Here is a 16,439-nt window from a genome sequence, read left to right on the forward strand (position 1 = left end):
AAATATTTTTAATATTTTATAAAAATATCTTCACTGAACCGCAGTGTGCTTTGGAAATGGGTGAGCTCCAGCCGTCCCTAGAGATTCTTCTTGGCTTAATGAGTCCAGGTTTTTGATTGATATAATGGAAATCTCCTTTGATGCTTGCTGTGTTTCTTATGTCGAGAATACTGATTAAATGCCACATACTGTTCAGCTCATTTATATTCGTTGATTCATTGATTTGTTTGCAAACATTGTTTTTCGTTTGATCGCATATTTTGTCTTCCTGTCCCCCATTTTCCACTCTGGGTACCGAGGGAATACAATGGTGGTACAAGGTGTGTCTGAGTATAATGCAGTTTTGAAAGATTCGAGAATGGCAGGCAGGAACCAGATCACAATTCGTCAGTGACTCAATATTAGGGAATACAAGTCTTTCTTCTGGATATTCTTCTATATTCTTTCTCTATTTCTCTCTTCTTCTCTCTCTTCTTCTTTCTCTTCTTCTTTCTCTTCTTCTTTCTCTTTTTCTTTCTCTTTTTCTTTCTCTTCTTCTTTCTCTTTCTTTCTTTCTTTCTTTCTTTCTTTCTTTCTTTCTTTCTTTCTTTCTTTCTTTCTTTCTTTCTTTCTTTCTTTCTTTCTTTCTTTCTTTCTTTCTTTCTTTCTTTCTTTCTTTCTTTCTTTCTATCTTCCCTTCCCTTTTATGGAGTGTCTTGGTGCTGTTGAAGTGAACATGACCATGCTTACCGGGAGGGTTCTCAGTTCAGTCTGTCTGTCTAACATCCCAGTCGGCACTGTGACCGCGCTAAACAGGAGGGGTCCAAGGTCAGTCTGTCTGTCTTGCACCCCAGTCGGCACTGTGACCGCGCTAAACAGGAGGGTTCCCAGGTCAGTCAGTCCGTCTAAAACCCCAGTCAACACTGTGAACATGATAAACAGGAGGGTTCCCAGGTCAGTCAGTCCGTCTAACACCCCAGTCAGCACTGTGACAACGCTAAACAGGAGGGTTCCCAGGTCAGTCCGTCCGTCTAACACCCCAGTCAGCACTGTGACAACGCTAAACAGGAGGGTTCCCAGGTCAGTCCGTCCGTCTAGCATCGCAGCCATGGGGGTCAATATCATGATATAAGTGTTTAATGTGGTGAAATGGTGCCCATCCTGCTTCCAGCAGAACCAAGCATAAAGCATATATTATTAGCCTGTGTATTAGTGTCCCTGGCAGTAACTCAGGAGGCAGAGTGGGTTGACTGGTAACCGCAAGGTTGCTGGGTCGATCCCCGGCTCCTCCTAGCTGTGAGTGTCATGCTATCCCTGAGCAAGACATCACACACTCACTGCTCCGCCGCCGTCGGTGTGTGAATGGGTGAATGAATGGGTGATTGTTAGGCAACATTGTAAAGCGCTTTGGCTGGCCACTGGTTACAAAAAAGCGCTAGTTTAATGCACTCTGTTCACCATTTACCATCCTCATTACGTCTGCTCAGCCATCTAGTACTTTTCAATTCAGTAAACAATCTGCCGCAGTACTAAGTATGGGGAGCTGTAACCAGGCACCTTATCCCCCAGTTCATAGGACAACTAAATAATGCAAGTGTGTGTGTCTCTGCACACGTGCATGTGTTTGTGCTTGTGTGTGTGCCTGCGTTTATGTGTATGTGTGTGTGTGTGTGGCTGTGTGCATGTGCGTGTGTGCAGAAAAGGCAATCAACTAGCCAAGCAGATGTACATTTCAGTGCAACCGTCTAATACAGCATATAGAGCATTTAGAGTATAGAGAGAATGTAGAGCAGGTATAGCATGTAGAGCATAGAGAGTATATGCACCCTATAGAGTGTGTAGAGCATAGAGAGTATGTACATCATATAGACTCTATATGATGCACATACTCTCTATGCTCTACATCTACATGCTATAGGCTATATTATAGTATCATAGAGTATGTTTAGCATGTAGAGTATAGAGAGTATGTAGAGCATGTATAGGAACCCGGTATCATGCGACTTCGTACACATAGTCACGTAAAGTCAGAGACTGACTTATTTCATGCCACTGACTTTTTTCGTGCTGTACAGGACACATGTAAACCAATGCATTTGGAATGGGAGCGTTTCTCCAACTTTTTTATGCTGCAAAATGCGCCGATAGTACAATGCACCCTCTAGTTATGAATAGCATCGTATAGTATAATAGTATATGTAAATGTCAAAACAAAAGGTCAAACGACATGATCAGTACAAGCATGCCAGAGCACAGAGGAGCTGCTGATCAAAAAGTTAAACACACCAGCCAAGTGAGCAGGGTCCGCTGGAGGCCTTGGGGGTTTATTGACTGAGCGGGGGGCTCTATAGGGACTCGTCCTGGCCTACATTATGTGGAGATTGAGAACGGCTCAAGACCACCAGTGTCCCTGATGGAAAGTGGATGACCAAGCCGAGATTGTTTTCCTTATGGAAGTGGTTTTCTGGTTCACTGCAGGAAGCCCGCAGTGGAAATAGAGAGGGAATACCCCCCCCCCCTCTCCCACACACACTCACACACACACACACACACACACACACACACACACACACACACACACACACACACACACACACACACACACACACACACACACACACACACACACACACACACACCACAACTGATTGATATTATGATTTCAATCCTTTTCACCAGTTTGTAAGTACCAAGTTTGGTAACCCTTCCTTTTACAGTCCCCTAATTACTAGGTATTTACCCGGTACATACATGGTAAATTATAGTGTATTACTGGGTAATTACCACTGGTAATAAGAAGGTAAATACAGAGGTAGTTACCCGGTAAATACATGGTAAATCATAGTGTATTACTGGGTAATTACCACTGGTAATAAGAAGATAAATATAGAGGAATTATCCGGTAAATTATAGTGTATTACTGTGTAATTACCACTGGTAATAAGAAGGTAAATACAGAGGAATTATAGCTGATGTACCAAGTAAAACGTCCACTATTAGGCATTTTTGCCGCGAGCCGCTGCTAAACCGCGTCAATTTCGACAGAGCAGGTCGAGCCGGGCAGGAAGTGAAAAGTAAAAGCCATAGAGCATCCGGTCAATTTTCAAAATAAAACACAATACTCAGCTCATGTAACTTCACATCAACATTATTACGTCATGACCGGTGGGTCTCAGAGGGTCGGCAACATTGACGACGAGAGACTCATTGTCGAAGTTCAGCAACATGAAGTCATTTATGTACCAAATCATCCTTTTTATAAGGAAAATGTCAGAAAGGACAAAGCGTGGCATTTAATTGCAATAGTTTTGGGAGTGGAAGCCTAGCAAGGCTGCTACTGCTGCTGCTGGGGCCTTGAGATGTTAGCAAGGCTGCTACTGCTGCTGCTGGGGCCTTGAGATGTAAGCAAGGCTGCTACTGCTGCTGCTGGGGCCTTGAGATGTTAGCAAGGCTGCTGCTGCTGCTGCTGGGGCCTTGAGATGTTAGCAAGGCTGCTACTGCTGCTGCTGGGGCCTTGAGATGTAAGCAAGGCTGCTACTGCTGCTGCTGGGGCCTTGAGATGTTAGCAAGGCTGCTGCTGCTGCTGCTGGGGCCTTGAGATGTTAGCAAGGCTGCTACTGCTGCTGCTGGGGCCTTGAGATGTTAGCAAGGCTGCTACTGCTGCTGCTGCTGTGGCCTTGGGAGTTAGCAGGGCTCCTACTTCTGGTGCTTGAATATGTTAACAGGGCTGCTGTGGCCCAGCTCACCCTTTGTTCAAGCCCTTCAGAGTCCAGGTAGTCCACATTCATTTCATGTGATGAATGATAATATCCTTAAATCCAGTGTGCTCAATGAGTAGCAGAAACAAAATAGCGCAAAAAATGAACACAGACAGAGAGACAAACTCACAAACTCGCATACAACCTAACATGCTTCTGTTGTCAGGAATACTCAGATCAGCTCTGATTCCAAATATAACTCCAGTATTGGTAAAACATGTGATAGGAACCAACAGATCTTCTGGGTTTTGTCTTTATGACCTCCCCACATCTTTAAAAGGGGTAGACGTAGAGGTGCTATGTCTCAAAAGGATACATACTGTATCCCTTTGTGCAAATAATACATTTGCACAATTACTTTCCGTCTTTTTTCCCTCTGCAGAAGACTGCGATGACTTTGGAGACTGCAGCACACAACCCAGCACCACCTCAGATAGTCTGCATGTGGACGCTCCTGGCTCCTCCCACATGTCCAGTAACAACAGGGAGCTGCGGATCCTGAGCGTCCACGGAAAAGGGGAGGGCCCACTGGTGGTTTGCGGCGATGACAACCTCTTCACGACGTTCAAACCGGAGGCTCTGAGCTCGCTGTCCGCGGAACAAAGCGTGGCAAAGAGCCTGGAGCGCGGCGAGCAGCTGGTCCGCCGCGAGGAGCTGACGGGGCATCGTGGCGGCGGCAAGGACCGGCCCGCTGTGTTGTCTGGAGAGGGTTTACCCGACAAAACCAATATGACCAATCACATGCGTACCCACACCGGCGAGAAGCCGTACGAGTGCAACCAATGCAAGAAGCGCTTCCAACAGAAAGGCGCCCTGAAGACCCACATGAGGACTCACTCCGGGGAGAAGCCCTACAGGTGTGACCAATGCTTGAAGAGCTTCAGTCATAGCTTCGACCTGAAGGTCCACATGAGGACTCACTCCGGGGAGAAGCCCTACAGGTGTAAACAATGCATGAGGTGCTTCGGGCAGAGCTCTCACCTGAAGAGCCACATGAGTACTCGCTCCGGGGAGAAGCCCTACAGGTGTAACCAATGCGTGAAGCGCTTCAGACGGAGCTCCAGCCTGAAGAGCCACATGAGGATTCACTCCGGGGAGAAGCCCTACAGGTGTGACCAATGCGGGAAGCACTTCAGTCATAGCTCCTACCTGAAGAGCCACATGAGGACTCACTCCGGGGAGAAAGCCTACAGCTGTGACCAATGCGAGAAGCGCTTCAGTCAAAGCTCCGTCCTGAAGATCCACATGAGGACTCACTCCGGGGAGAAGCCCTACAGTGGTGACCAATGCATGAAGTGCTTCGGACAGAGCTCAATCCTGAAGATGCACATGAGGACTCACTCCGGGGAGAAGCCCTACAGGTGTGACCAATGTGTGAAGCGCATCAGTCAGAGCTCCACCCTGAAGAACCACATGAGGACTCACTCCAGGGAGAAGCCCTGAAGGTTCAACGCCAGCTTCAGAGACCCTAGCAATTTGCGTTGGCACCTGCTCAAGAACATAGGCAATGGGGTGCTTTGACACGGGCAGCGGGACGTTTTGATTCACACCTCTATCCTGTATTCTTTGAAATGACTGTAGGTTTTTTTTCCTCATGATTATAAACACTTTCCAACTTTTCGCTTTTTGTTCTTATTGTTGTGAATAATTTGTCTGTGAAGGATCACTTATTTTTTGGACACTTTGAACAACCAAATATTTGATTTAAATTAGAGCATTATTTCAGAAAGATACAGGCAGCAAAGTTACCGAGCATACATTCAATGAGACAATGGATATACATGATTCTTATAGGCAATTTCACATTATGGGTTAATACAAAAGAAACAAAGGTGGGGGGGGGGGACCATCGTGGATATTTTAGGATTGTCCAGAGGAGAGATCAAGTTAAATTACAATATACAATGGGTAAAGTGGACTTGGCTGCAAGATAGTTAAAGGAATCTACACAACAAAGAAGTCAGTCGATTGGCCTCAGTTTCAGACTTTGTGGCTACAGTTGCAATGCAAACTTTAGCAACAGCTTTGAATTAGAGGACCAGAGTTATCTCTAGGTCAATGGAGAACGTATAGAAAACCCTTCAAATGGGCTACATACGATTTATAATAGTTAGGTCAAGCATGCAGCGCTCAATTATTATTCTTATGTTTTGTTCTTTGTTTATTATTCTCAAACTTTGGGATCCTGCTCCTTCCACATTATTTCCCTGAGAGACTACATTCAAATTATAAAAAGTTAAGATCTGCTTGGAATGGTGTGCTTTTATTCAGATTGTTCTTGTCTGACACTTCAAATACTTCAGACATCGTAACTTGGTCAATCTTAACCGTTAATCTTCATTTGAACATTGAACAAATTCACAGTTTAACAGTGTAATTTCATACCAGCCTCGTATATTTTCAGTTGGTCTCATTGAATTCCGTTTAGGCTCCAGCTTGAGGATGCTTGATGACGCTCTATCCCAAGGTTGCTATCAAAAAAGCTAAGTATCTTAGAGCCTTAACGTCAATATTTAACCTATGATCACAAAGTCAAGCTTAAACGGTTACATTATTTCTTGTCACCCTGGTGCTAAACTGATTCATTGATTGGAAATATGGTGTTTATATTTCGGCCATTTGTCTGTGGGGACCCCTGTTTATATCTCTAAAGGCTAGGCGCTTGCTACATGTTCGATTTACTCCCAGTAGAGGTTAAATGATAGCAATGCTTAAACAATCTTTTTCACGCTATCTACACAAACGATATGCTATATTAAAGCTGAGACTCAAAGGAGTTCAACGGTATAAACTTCATCATTTTGTGAGCCTATTTTGATGAACTTGATATGAAGGAATAAGGTCAACAACATACTTTTCCAAGTTACTACCACAAGGACCTAGCTATTCTGTAGTTTATCTCAAATGTATTCAAACTTGATCACATTGGCCATTCATTTAGCTCTTCACTTCATTTGTTTCCAACGTTTTTTAAATGGTGTGCATGTTTACATTGTTTACTCCATTTAGACTGTTCAAATCCCTTCACTTGATTTAATAGAATAGAATATAAAGCTTTATTGTCATTGTACAAAGTACAACGAAATGCAATGAGCAGCTCCATAAAAGTGCACACATGTTATCGAATATAATTATATAATAATATACAAAAGCAATATATAGGTAATATAAATAAATAATTTAAATGAATACAATTTTAAATACACAGTAAAACTTAAATACACAGTAAAGACCACAAACAGACAACAAACATCAGTGCAGATCTGAGTTCAGTATGGTGATTTAATACTTTAACTCCTGGTACTATGTAGCCTACCAATATGGGACCGACTTCTTAGCTGGTAAGTATTCAACTAACTTTATTAAACATTTCGTTACGCCACAGTCTCCAGCTACGGTGGCCTCTCAGGAACATAATAGTGTCTCGCAGGATATCCTTACAATTAGGAGATAACATTTTTAAAGACATGGAGCTCTGACTGAGACATGTAACTTGTTTTGACTGCAATGTTGATGTATTTTCATTGTAATATAATGGATATACAGGGCATGAAAATAAGTATATGCTAAGTAACTGGGGAACGGGAGTGGGAGACACGAGATGTGTGAACATTTCAATCAAGGACCATAGTGGAGCGTTGTGATTGGCCAAGTGCATGTTGGGGAAGCCACACAAGGGGGATATAACACGATGCCTGATGAATGTTCAGGAGTTGTTTGCAAACCATTTCAGGTTTTGTTGTTACCGTATGGAAGTGGTAATAACGCCTTAATCTTTCAAACCTAGTCCCTCTAGTCCTCTCGTATTTTTTCGAGCTTTAGATTGTGGGTTTTTATCCACAACAGACTAAGATATGTTATTAAACATGTCACCGTGCGGTCCAACTCTGGAAGAACAGCTTTCGTTCATAATGGACATACTTGCGAAAGCTGCTGTATCTGAAATTAGCCAACTGTTCTCGGAAGGCTCGGCTACCCTTCGCTTACAAATAACTCGGAGCCTGAAAGAAAACCAAGCGCTGAGGATGAGGATGAAGGTGATGAGGAGTGAGCTGTTTTCTTTGCGGCTTCAAACGAGATCAAATGCATCCTGTGCCGCAAGTCTTTTTGCCCTGGCTCGAGCGGACATCTGCAAACCAGAGACTAAACCACAGGGAGATGGTGAGTTGGTTTCCGGCTGTGATGGGGGGAAAACAGGACGGTCCAAGTGTTCAGGGGGCACTATTAGTTGTTACATTTGTAGTAATTGGAAAAATATATAAGAATCATAATCATGATTCAAAATGAACGATGAATAAGGATGATAATCCCATTTGCTGCCTTTTTTGAAAGTTCTTGGATGTAATGTATTCCTCATCATCGTCATCTGGCCTAAAGCATAAGGCGGTTGGAAATTCCACTCATTTTACAGAACCCAAAGATTCTAGGCTGGAAATCATCATGACCAGATCCCTGATGAAACACGAGTCAAACTTGGTAGTTAGCGCATCAAAGATGGAAACAGTCAAGAGCAGTGTCCTCAACCTGGTCTCTCGCTTGAGCTTTGAGTTTAGGGAGGAGTGGGTATGAGACATCCCTCTCCAAATCTCTGAATCTGGGTCTGTGCTACTACATTTAAATAGTTTCTTTCACATGCTCACTGGCTCCTTTTGTGCAAATAATGTATAGAAACAATAACTTTTTTCCTCTCTTCAGAAGACTGCGATGACTTTGGAGACCGCAGCACACAGCGCGGCGCCACCTCAGATAGTCTGCATGTGGACGCTCCTGGCTCCTACCAGATGTCCAGTCACAGCGAGGAGCTGAGGATCCTGAGCGTCCACGGAAAAGGGGAGGGCCCACTGGCGCTGCACGGTCATGACGCCCTCTTCACTGTGTCTGAACTGGAGGCCCTGAACTCTCTTTCTGCAGACCACAGCGTGGTCAAGAGCCTGGAGCGCGGCGAGGAGCTGACTGTGCAGGTTGGAAATCATCTTCTCATTCACCATCCAAAAGAGAGGCTTCCTCTGCTACAACTCCAACACACACCCATAGAAGTACCCACCTTTATGATTCAATGTGTCATTAGCGTGGATTGACAACTATTCAGTGCTGATGAAAGAATATTTCTTGTGTTTGTTTCCTTCTTTATTTGGAAAGCAGCAGACCCCAGACACTGTTTTAATCAAGGATGAAGAGGACATTTGTGGAGGCATGCCCACTGCAGGTTAGTAATAATACACATTGCATGCAAGAAAGCAAGAAAACAACCTGGAACAACTGAGAATGTACTTGATTCTGCCTGCGCTAAATAGCCTGGTCCTCTTTTGAAAGCGCATCATGAACAGAGCGCTGCCAAAACACCAGAACTACTTATACAGTTTATAGCAGAATGATTTACATCTTCTTCATGGCAAACCGGTGTAGTGCTGAACGATTTGGGGAAATAATCGAATTGCGATTTTTTTCGACCAGTATTGCAATTGAGATTTAGTATGCGATTATTCTTTGTAAAGTTCCTTATGTTCTGTATTATTCACTAAAAAAGCTAAACATTTTCTGTTGTATAACAAAGACTGGAAGCAGTCCACGTATAAAGCACTCCTTCCTTAAGGCCATGCCTATGTGTTGAGATGAAATGAAATAACATCTTTTTTTAACTATTGAATTGTAATGTACTGATCTCAAGTCAGTACAGTAACAGTAAAAAATAATTGAAAAAATAAACTTTTATTTGAATCGCAGCCTTCGTGATTTGCATACAGCGTTCCATTACACAGAGATTTTGGTTTGAATTCGATTAATCCTTCAGCCCTAGTTAAGTCCCGGTTGTAATAGGTGGAAACAGGAAGGTCCAAATGCTCAGGGGGCACTATTAAGCGTCTTAGAGTACCATATTAAGCGCTATATAAATTTCATTTATTATTATAAGTTGTCCCATTTGTAGTAATTGGAAAAAGTTGTAATAATAATCATGATTCAAAATGAACAATGAATAATTATTTGTATTGGATATGCATGCTACCTCGCAACACACGCCTAATATAATTTAACGACTTGCCCATTTCCTGTACTCTGAATGGTCTAGGATGTAAGGTATTATTCATCATCATCATCATGCCTAAAGCACAGGGCGGTTGGAAATTCCCCTCATCTTACAGCACCCCTAGATTCTAGGCTGACTTCTAGATTCTGCCTGGGCTAAAAAGCCTTATGCTCTTTTGAAAAGCATCATGACCAGAGCCCTGATAAAACACGAGTCAAACTTGGTAGTTGCATTTCAAAGATGGAAACAGTCAAGAGCAGTTGATCAGTGTCCTCAACCTGGTCACACGCTTGAGCTTTGAGTCTAGGGAGGAGTGGGTAGGAGGAGCAAAACTCTGAATCTGTGTCTGCAGTACACATTTAAACCCGCTGTGTCAATGTTACATACAGATACATTTAAATAGTTCCTTCCAAATGTAGAAATGCACATTGGCTCCTTTTCTGCAAATAATGAATCAAAGCAATTACTTTGTCCTCTCTTCAGAAGACTGCGATGACTTTGGAGACCGCAGCACACAGCGCGGCGCCACCTCAGATGGTCTGCATGTGGACGCCCCTGGCTCCTCCCACATGTCCAGTCACAGCGAGGAGCTGAGGATCCTGAGCGTCCACGGAAAAAGGGAGGGCCCACTGGCGCTGCACAGCCATGACGCCCTCTTCACCGTGTCCGAACTGGAGGCCCTGAACTCTCTGTCTGCAGACCACAGCGTGGCCAAGAGCCTGGAGTGCGGCGAGCCGCTGGTCCACCGTGAGGAGCTGGCTGCGCATCGGGGAGGTGGCAAGGACCCACCCGGTGTGTTATCTGGCCAGGGTTTACCCGACAATACCAATATGACCAACCACATGCGTACCCACACCGGCGAGAAGCCGTACGGGTGCAACCAATGCAAGAAGCGCTTCCAACAGAAAGGCGCCCTGAAGACCCACATGAGGACTCACTCCGGGGAGAAGCCCTACAGGTGTGACCAATGCGTGAAGCGCTTCAGTCAGAGCTCCGCCCTGAAGAGACACATGAGGACTCACTCCGGGGAGAAGCCCTACAGGTGTGACCAATGCGTGAAGCGCTTCAGGAGGAGTTCCCACCTGACGGTTCACATGAGGACTCACTCCGGGGAGAAGCCCTACAGGTGTGACCAATGCGTGAAGCGCTTCAGTACGAGCTCTCACCTGAAGAGCCACATGAGTGCTCACTCTGGGGAGAAGCCCTACCAGTGTGACCAATGCGAGAAGCGCTTCGGACACAGCTCCAACCTGAAGATCCACATGAGGACTCACACCGGGGAGAAGCCCTACAGGTGTGACCAATGCGTGAAGCGCTTCAGTACGAGCTCCAACCTGAAGGTCCACATGAGGACTCACTCCGGGGAGAAGCCCTACAGGTGTGACCAATGCGTGAAGCGCTTCAGTACGAGCTCCGAGCTGAAGAAACACATGAGGACTCACCCGGGGAGAAGCCCTACAGGTGTGACCAATGCGTGAAGCGCTTCAGTCAGAGCTTTGACCTGAAGGTCCACATGAGGACTCACTCCGGGGAGAAGCCCTGAAGGTGCAACGCCAGCTTCAGCGACCCAAACAACGAGGCAATGGGGTGCTTTGACACAGGGCAACGGGCGCTTTGATTAAAACCTCTAGTCTATCCTGTAGACGTTGAAATGACTGTCGTTTTTTTTTTCCCGTTTTATTAAAGACGCTTTCCAACTTTTCATTCGCCATAATTGATGTCTGTGTGATGAAGAATAAATTATTTTTTGGACACCTCGGACTCCCCAATATTTGATTTAAATGAATAGATTCTACCTTCGCTATAACGCTTGATGCTCTCTGCAAAACATGACTAGAGCCCTGATGAAACACAAGTCAAACTTGCATTTCGAAGATGGAAATCGTCAATAGCCCAGGGCCCGTTTTCCTGAGACCTACTTCCGATATGTTTTTGCGGGAGCAAATCACCAAGTTGGCTTTTCCCCCTGGCGTGCTATTGGCTTGTTTAACACAATGACGACAGGGAAGCGACGGCAAGCAACCAGTAAATAAAAAAATTAACGCTGTTAAAATTGGTTTGAGCTAACGCCGTTAATGACGCGTTTAACTGACAGCACTAGTTGAGGGTAACCATGACTGTGATATAGAGACCCATAACTCTGGTATAAATTCTGATATTTTCCATGATTGGCCGGCCGGCTCAAACGGCCCACGAGAGCCCGTGGCCCCCCCGGCACCCGCCAGGAACGCAGGACCGCCCCCAGCCCGTCACTGAATCACTCGGCAAGCAGCCCGGCAGAGGCACCGTGTAAAAAGTATTCAGTCATTACTCAAGTAGAAGTATAGATACTATTTAAAAATACTTCTGTAGAAGTTGAGGCATCAACTCAAGCTTTTTATTTCAGTAAAAGTATAAAAGTACTGGTTTCAAAACTACTTAAAATATTAAAGTAAAAGTAATGCGAGGGGGGAATAAATGCCATTAAGGACAAAAGCTTAGGCCGTGCCACAGGGGCCTATAGAATTACAATCAGCTTTTTGCCAAGTATGCCCACAAATACAAGGAATTTGGTCTCTTAACATGTGTTTCAAGGAGTGGAGGATAAGATGACTAGTTCCCTGTAAGTATTGGAATGATGCAAAAAGTCTAACTTCAAAGGCATGTTATCAAAAGCCTTTATGGGGAATGTAAATGTATGTATCCAAGCTTAGCTGCAGGAATTTAAGATGTAACGACGAGTAAGAACTGAGTTGTTTTTGCATCCAACCATTTCAAAAAATTCTTCCAGGTATGGCCAGGGATGTAGAATGGTTGGCTGGTCTTCTTGGCTACCAACCTCCTCACTGGTGCTTGGTTGGGACATTTCGCTCATCTACGTCTGCTATTTCGTAGCTGGAATGTGACGCGATTTATGTCATGTCAGAGAATGTAGACGGGCTCTGGTCATGCGCAGGTGCCATGGAACGCGTATAAACCAATAGGGTGTCAGAGTGATATATGTTTCTATTCTCATCCAACCAATCAAATTCACTCTATTCGATGGCGCGAATTATCTGGATAGGTTTAAAAAGAGCGGAATAATAAAAACAAGCCGAAATTAAATTGGAGTAACGAGGCCATTTTTAAAAAGTAAGGAGTGCGTGAAAATGTAAGGAGTAGAAGTAAAAAGTAGGCTGAAAAGAATTACTCCAGTAAAGTATAGATACCCAAAATGTCTACTTAAGTAAGGTAACGAAGTATTTGTACTTCTTTACTTGACACCTCTGCAGCCCGGTAACCTATCAACCCCGGATAATTTGTAAAAAGACACAACATGTGAAGTTATTATTTTGTTTTGCAAGTAGCTGTAATAAGCGGGTTAATGCTTCAGGTCGAAGCAAGACACCTCTGCTTCGCGTCGGTGTCCTGTTCACCCTGCGGCTTATTTTCCCGATAATGACCGGCGTTCTATACATTATCCCTTACTTAAATATTACACTGTATGTGGAAGGGAAAATAGCTTTATTTGTAATTAAAATATTATGCTGCTGTATTTTCAGAGAGCCCACAGATATTTGAGTTTGCTGCTTTCATGGGAGCCAGGCATCTCTCTATGGGAGCTCAGCTCCCACAGGCTGCCACCTAACTCGAACCCTGCATCTGGGCCCCTTGAATCAGGGACCCTTCCACAGCCCGATTAAACAGCTGCAATATCAGGCTTGGCCGCTGAGCACCGGTGGATTGTGGAAGTAAGCACTGTTCCTGGGGACTTGGTGTAGGCTACTCTCAGAATTCCGTGATATGAAGACAAAAAGGGGGCGCGCGTGCCTCCGAGAAATGCAGCAAGAAACCTGGGAGACTTCCCGACTTTCGACTCGGAAGGCTGACGTCCGAGGATTCAGGAACACACCATTAAAAAGCTCTTCCTCTGTTTTTTGCTTCAAATGATGCAAAAATCGTGAGTTTACGTCAATTAAAGCAGGCTGACACCGGGATCCCACCGGACGCGTACGCGCCGCGGAACGGCTGCGTCTTCTGCCCTGCGTCCATTCCTACCGGGCGCATAACGGCAGCGTAGCGCTGCCTTGCGAGCCAGCCAGCCAGCCAGTATTCACGCGAGATCACGAGATAATTCTAAACCTAATGTAGCCTACTCACCTTCAACTCAACTAAGTAGTGTGTAGTTGTAACTGTTTTAGGTTGGTAATAACTCTGATATTGTGTACTTACTAGGAAATTAGGCAACCAATTCTTAGAAACACCTATTATCCAAGGTTTATGTTGGCAACAGCCCAAATTTAATGATGTACTATCTAGAAATTTGCATAGTACTTTCCAATAAAATACTTTTAGTTATTATTCGTAGCTACACCCATTTAGAAAGGGTTTATTCGATTTACCACTATGGAATTACTTACCTGGTAACAACCTCTGCAGGAACAGTTTTCCTCTAGTGTTATGATACATCTTCTTAAATACTGGGTACAAGGCCGTTTGTTTCCATGGTATTACCAGGTTCTTACCATATAATTTATAATAGATACATTCCATTATCCATGCAGTCAACACAAACTTGTACCATGTACGTTCTGCGACGTTACCAAGTAAAACACACCAATTTACCCAGTAATTAAGCTGAAACTGTACTGTAAAAGGAAGCCTCGTTTGTTTCCATGGTATTACCAGGTTCTTACCATATAATTTGTAATACATTATTGTCACGACACAGAACGGGAATCAATAGCAGATCAAAAAGGGTTTATTTCCATACAGTCCAGCGGGCAAATCAGATTCCAGGTACAGGCAGGGTTCGTAAACGGGCAGGCAGGCAGACAGATACTGACGAACAGCTACAGGCAAGAGATCCAAAAACTGATAGGCAGAAGGCTTAGTCCAAACAGGCAGGGTTCAAAACCGGGAAGAACAGAAACTATAGTCTCTCTTTAAAGAGCCTCACGCTAGTCGCACTCACGTGGCAGTCGGGTAGCAAACAGTACCTAACGTGACGATCTGACAAAGTGAGCAGAAAGGGCAGCGTTTAAATACTCCACCAATCAATGCAAAATGAGGGACAGGTGGACAGAGAAAATGGAGGGCACAAACAAAAGGCAGGAAGTCGCCCAAATAAGGACATGGGTGTCACCCCGGACACATGACCAACACATGGCTCCAAACATAAACAAAGTCCCGAACTATCACACTCCAACAGGTAGGGGGAGACAAAAACAACAGTCCATGCGAGGATCCTGACAGTACCCCCTCCTCTACCAACGCCTCCTGGCGTTGACCGAGGTAGGAGCGGGATGCTGACGGTGAAAGTCCTTGATGAGCGAGGGGTCAACAATGTTCCGGGCAGGGACCCAGCTCCTCTCCTCGGGGCCGTAGCCCTCCCAGTCCACCAGGTACTGGTGGCCCCGACCCCGACGGCGGACGTCGAGCAGGCGGCGAACTGTGTAAACCTCAGACCCATCAACGAGTCTGGGGGGTGGTGGGGGTTTGGGGCCGGAGTTGGAACCCGGACGGCAACACCGGAAGGGCTTGACACGGGACACATGGAAGGTGGGGTGGATGCGGCGGAGGGCAGGAGGGAGGTTCAAGCGAACCGCAGAGGGGTTGACCACCTGGGAGATGGTGTAGGGGCCGATGAAGCGTGGATTCAATTTTGGGGAAGTCACCTTCAGAGGAAGGTCACGCGTGGAAAGCCACACCCGCTGACCCTGGGTGTAGTGGGGAGCTTTGATGCGGCGACGGTCAGCCTGACTCTTCATTCTGGTCTGTGAGCGAAGAATGGCGGCCCGGGTCCGCCTCCACGTTCTGCGACAGCGTCGGATGAATGTCAGTGCTGAGGGAACCCCAACCTCCTCCTCCTGGGTCGGGAACAATGGAGGCTGGTAGCCGAGGCAGTACTGGAACGGAGACAGACCAGTAGACGCAGATGGCAAGGAGTTCATGGAGTACTCCACCCATGGCAGCTGAAGACTCCAGGCTGTAGGGTCCTGTGACGTCAGGCACCGCAACGCTGTCTCCATCTGCTGGTTGGCTCGCTCCGACTGGCCATTTGACTGGGGATGAAAGCCTGAGGACAGACTGACCTTCGCACCGAGAAGGTTGCAAAAAGCACGCCAAAAATTAGAGGTGAACTGGGGACCTCTGTCTGAGACCACATCCACTGGGAGCCCGTGTAGCCTGAAGACATGCTGCACGAGTAAGTCCGCTGTCTCCTTGGCAGAGGGTAACTTGGGTAAGGGGACCAAGTGCACAGATTTGGAAAAGCGATCAACGACAGTGAGGATTGTAGTGTTACCGTGAGAAGGTGGCAAACCAGTGACAAAGTCCAGGGCAATGTGGGACCAGGGTTTCCTGGGGACTGGTAGGGGTTGTAGAAAGCCAGCAGGTGGAAGGTTTGATGGTTTATTCTGGGCACATTCAGAACAGGCTTCCACAAACTCACGCACACTCCGCTCCATAGCAGGCCACCAGAAGCGTTGCTTGATTAACGCAGTGGTACGTCTGACACCCGGATGACAGGCCAGCTTGGATGAGTGACCCCATTGCAGGACCTGGGAGCGGACGGATTGTGGTACGAAAAGACAGTTAGGAGGGCAAGTGCTGGGGCCGGACTCACCAGACAGGGCTGTGCGGACAATGGTCTCAATATCCCATCTAGCAGCTCCTATGAGGCACTGTGGGGACAGGACGGTGCTAGGTGCAGGAGC

At 45.8% G+C, this 16,439-nt stretch overlaps 1 protein-coding gene across 1 annotated transcript; it reads left to right on the forward strand.

The window, feature by feature from the left end:
- Positions 1 to 4,004: 4,004 nt before the first annotated feature.
- On the forward strand, positions 4,005 to 11,519 carry LOC115547085 (zinc finger protein 135-like). Its single transcript, XM_030361053.1, is given in 6 exon segments — positions 4,005 to 5,178; positions 7,590 to 7,898; positions 8,433 to 8,698; positions 8,880 to 8,943; positions 10,246 to 11,202; positions 11,205 to 11,519. Coding segments are annotated over 6 exon segments (2,670 nt in total). The 5' UTR covers positions 4,005 to 4,205; the 3' UTR covers positions 11,306 to 11,519.
- The last annotated feature ends 4,920 nt before the right edge of the window (positions 11,520 to 16,439 follow it).

Source organism: Gadus morhua, chromosome 7 (assembly GCF_902167405.1).
Source record: "Gadus morhua chromosome 7, gadMor3.0, whole genome shotgun sequence".
Classification (NCBI taxonomy): Eukaryota; Metazoa; Chordata; class Actinopteri; order Gadiformes; family Gadidae; genus Gadus; species Gadus morhua.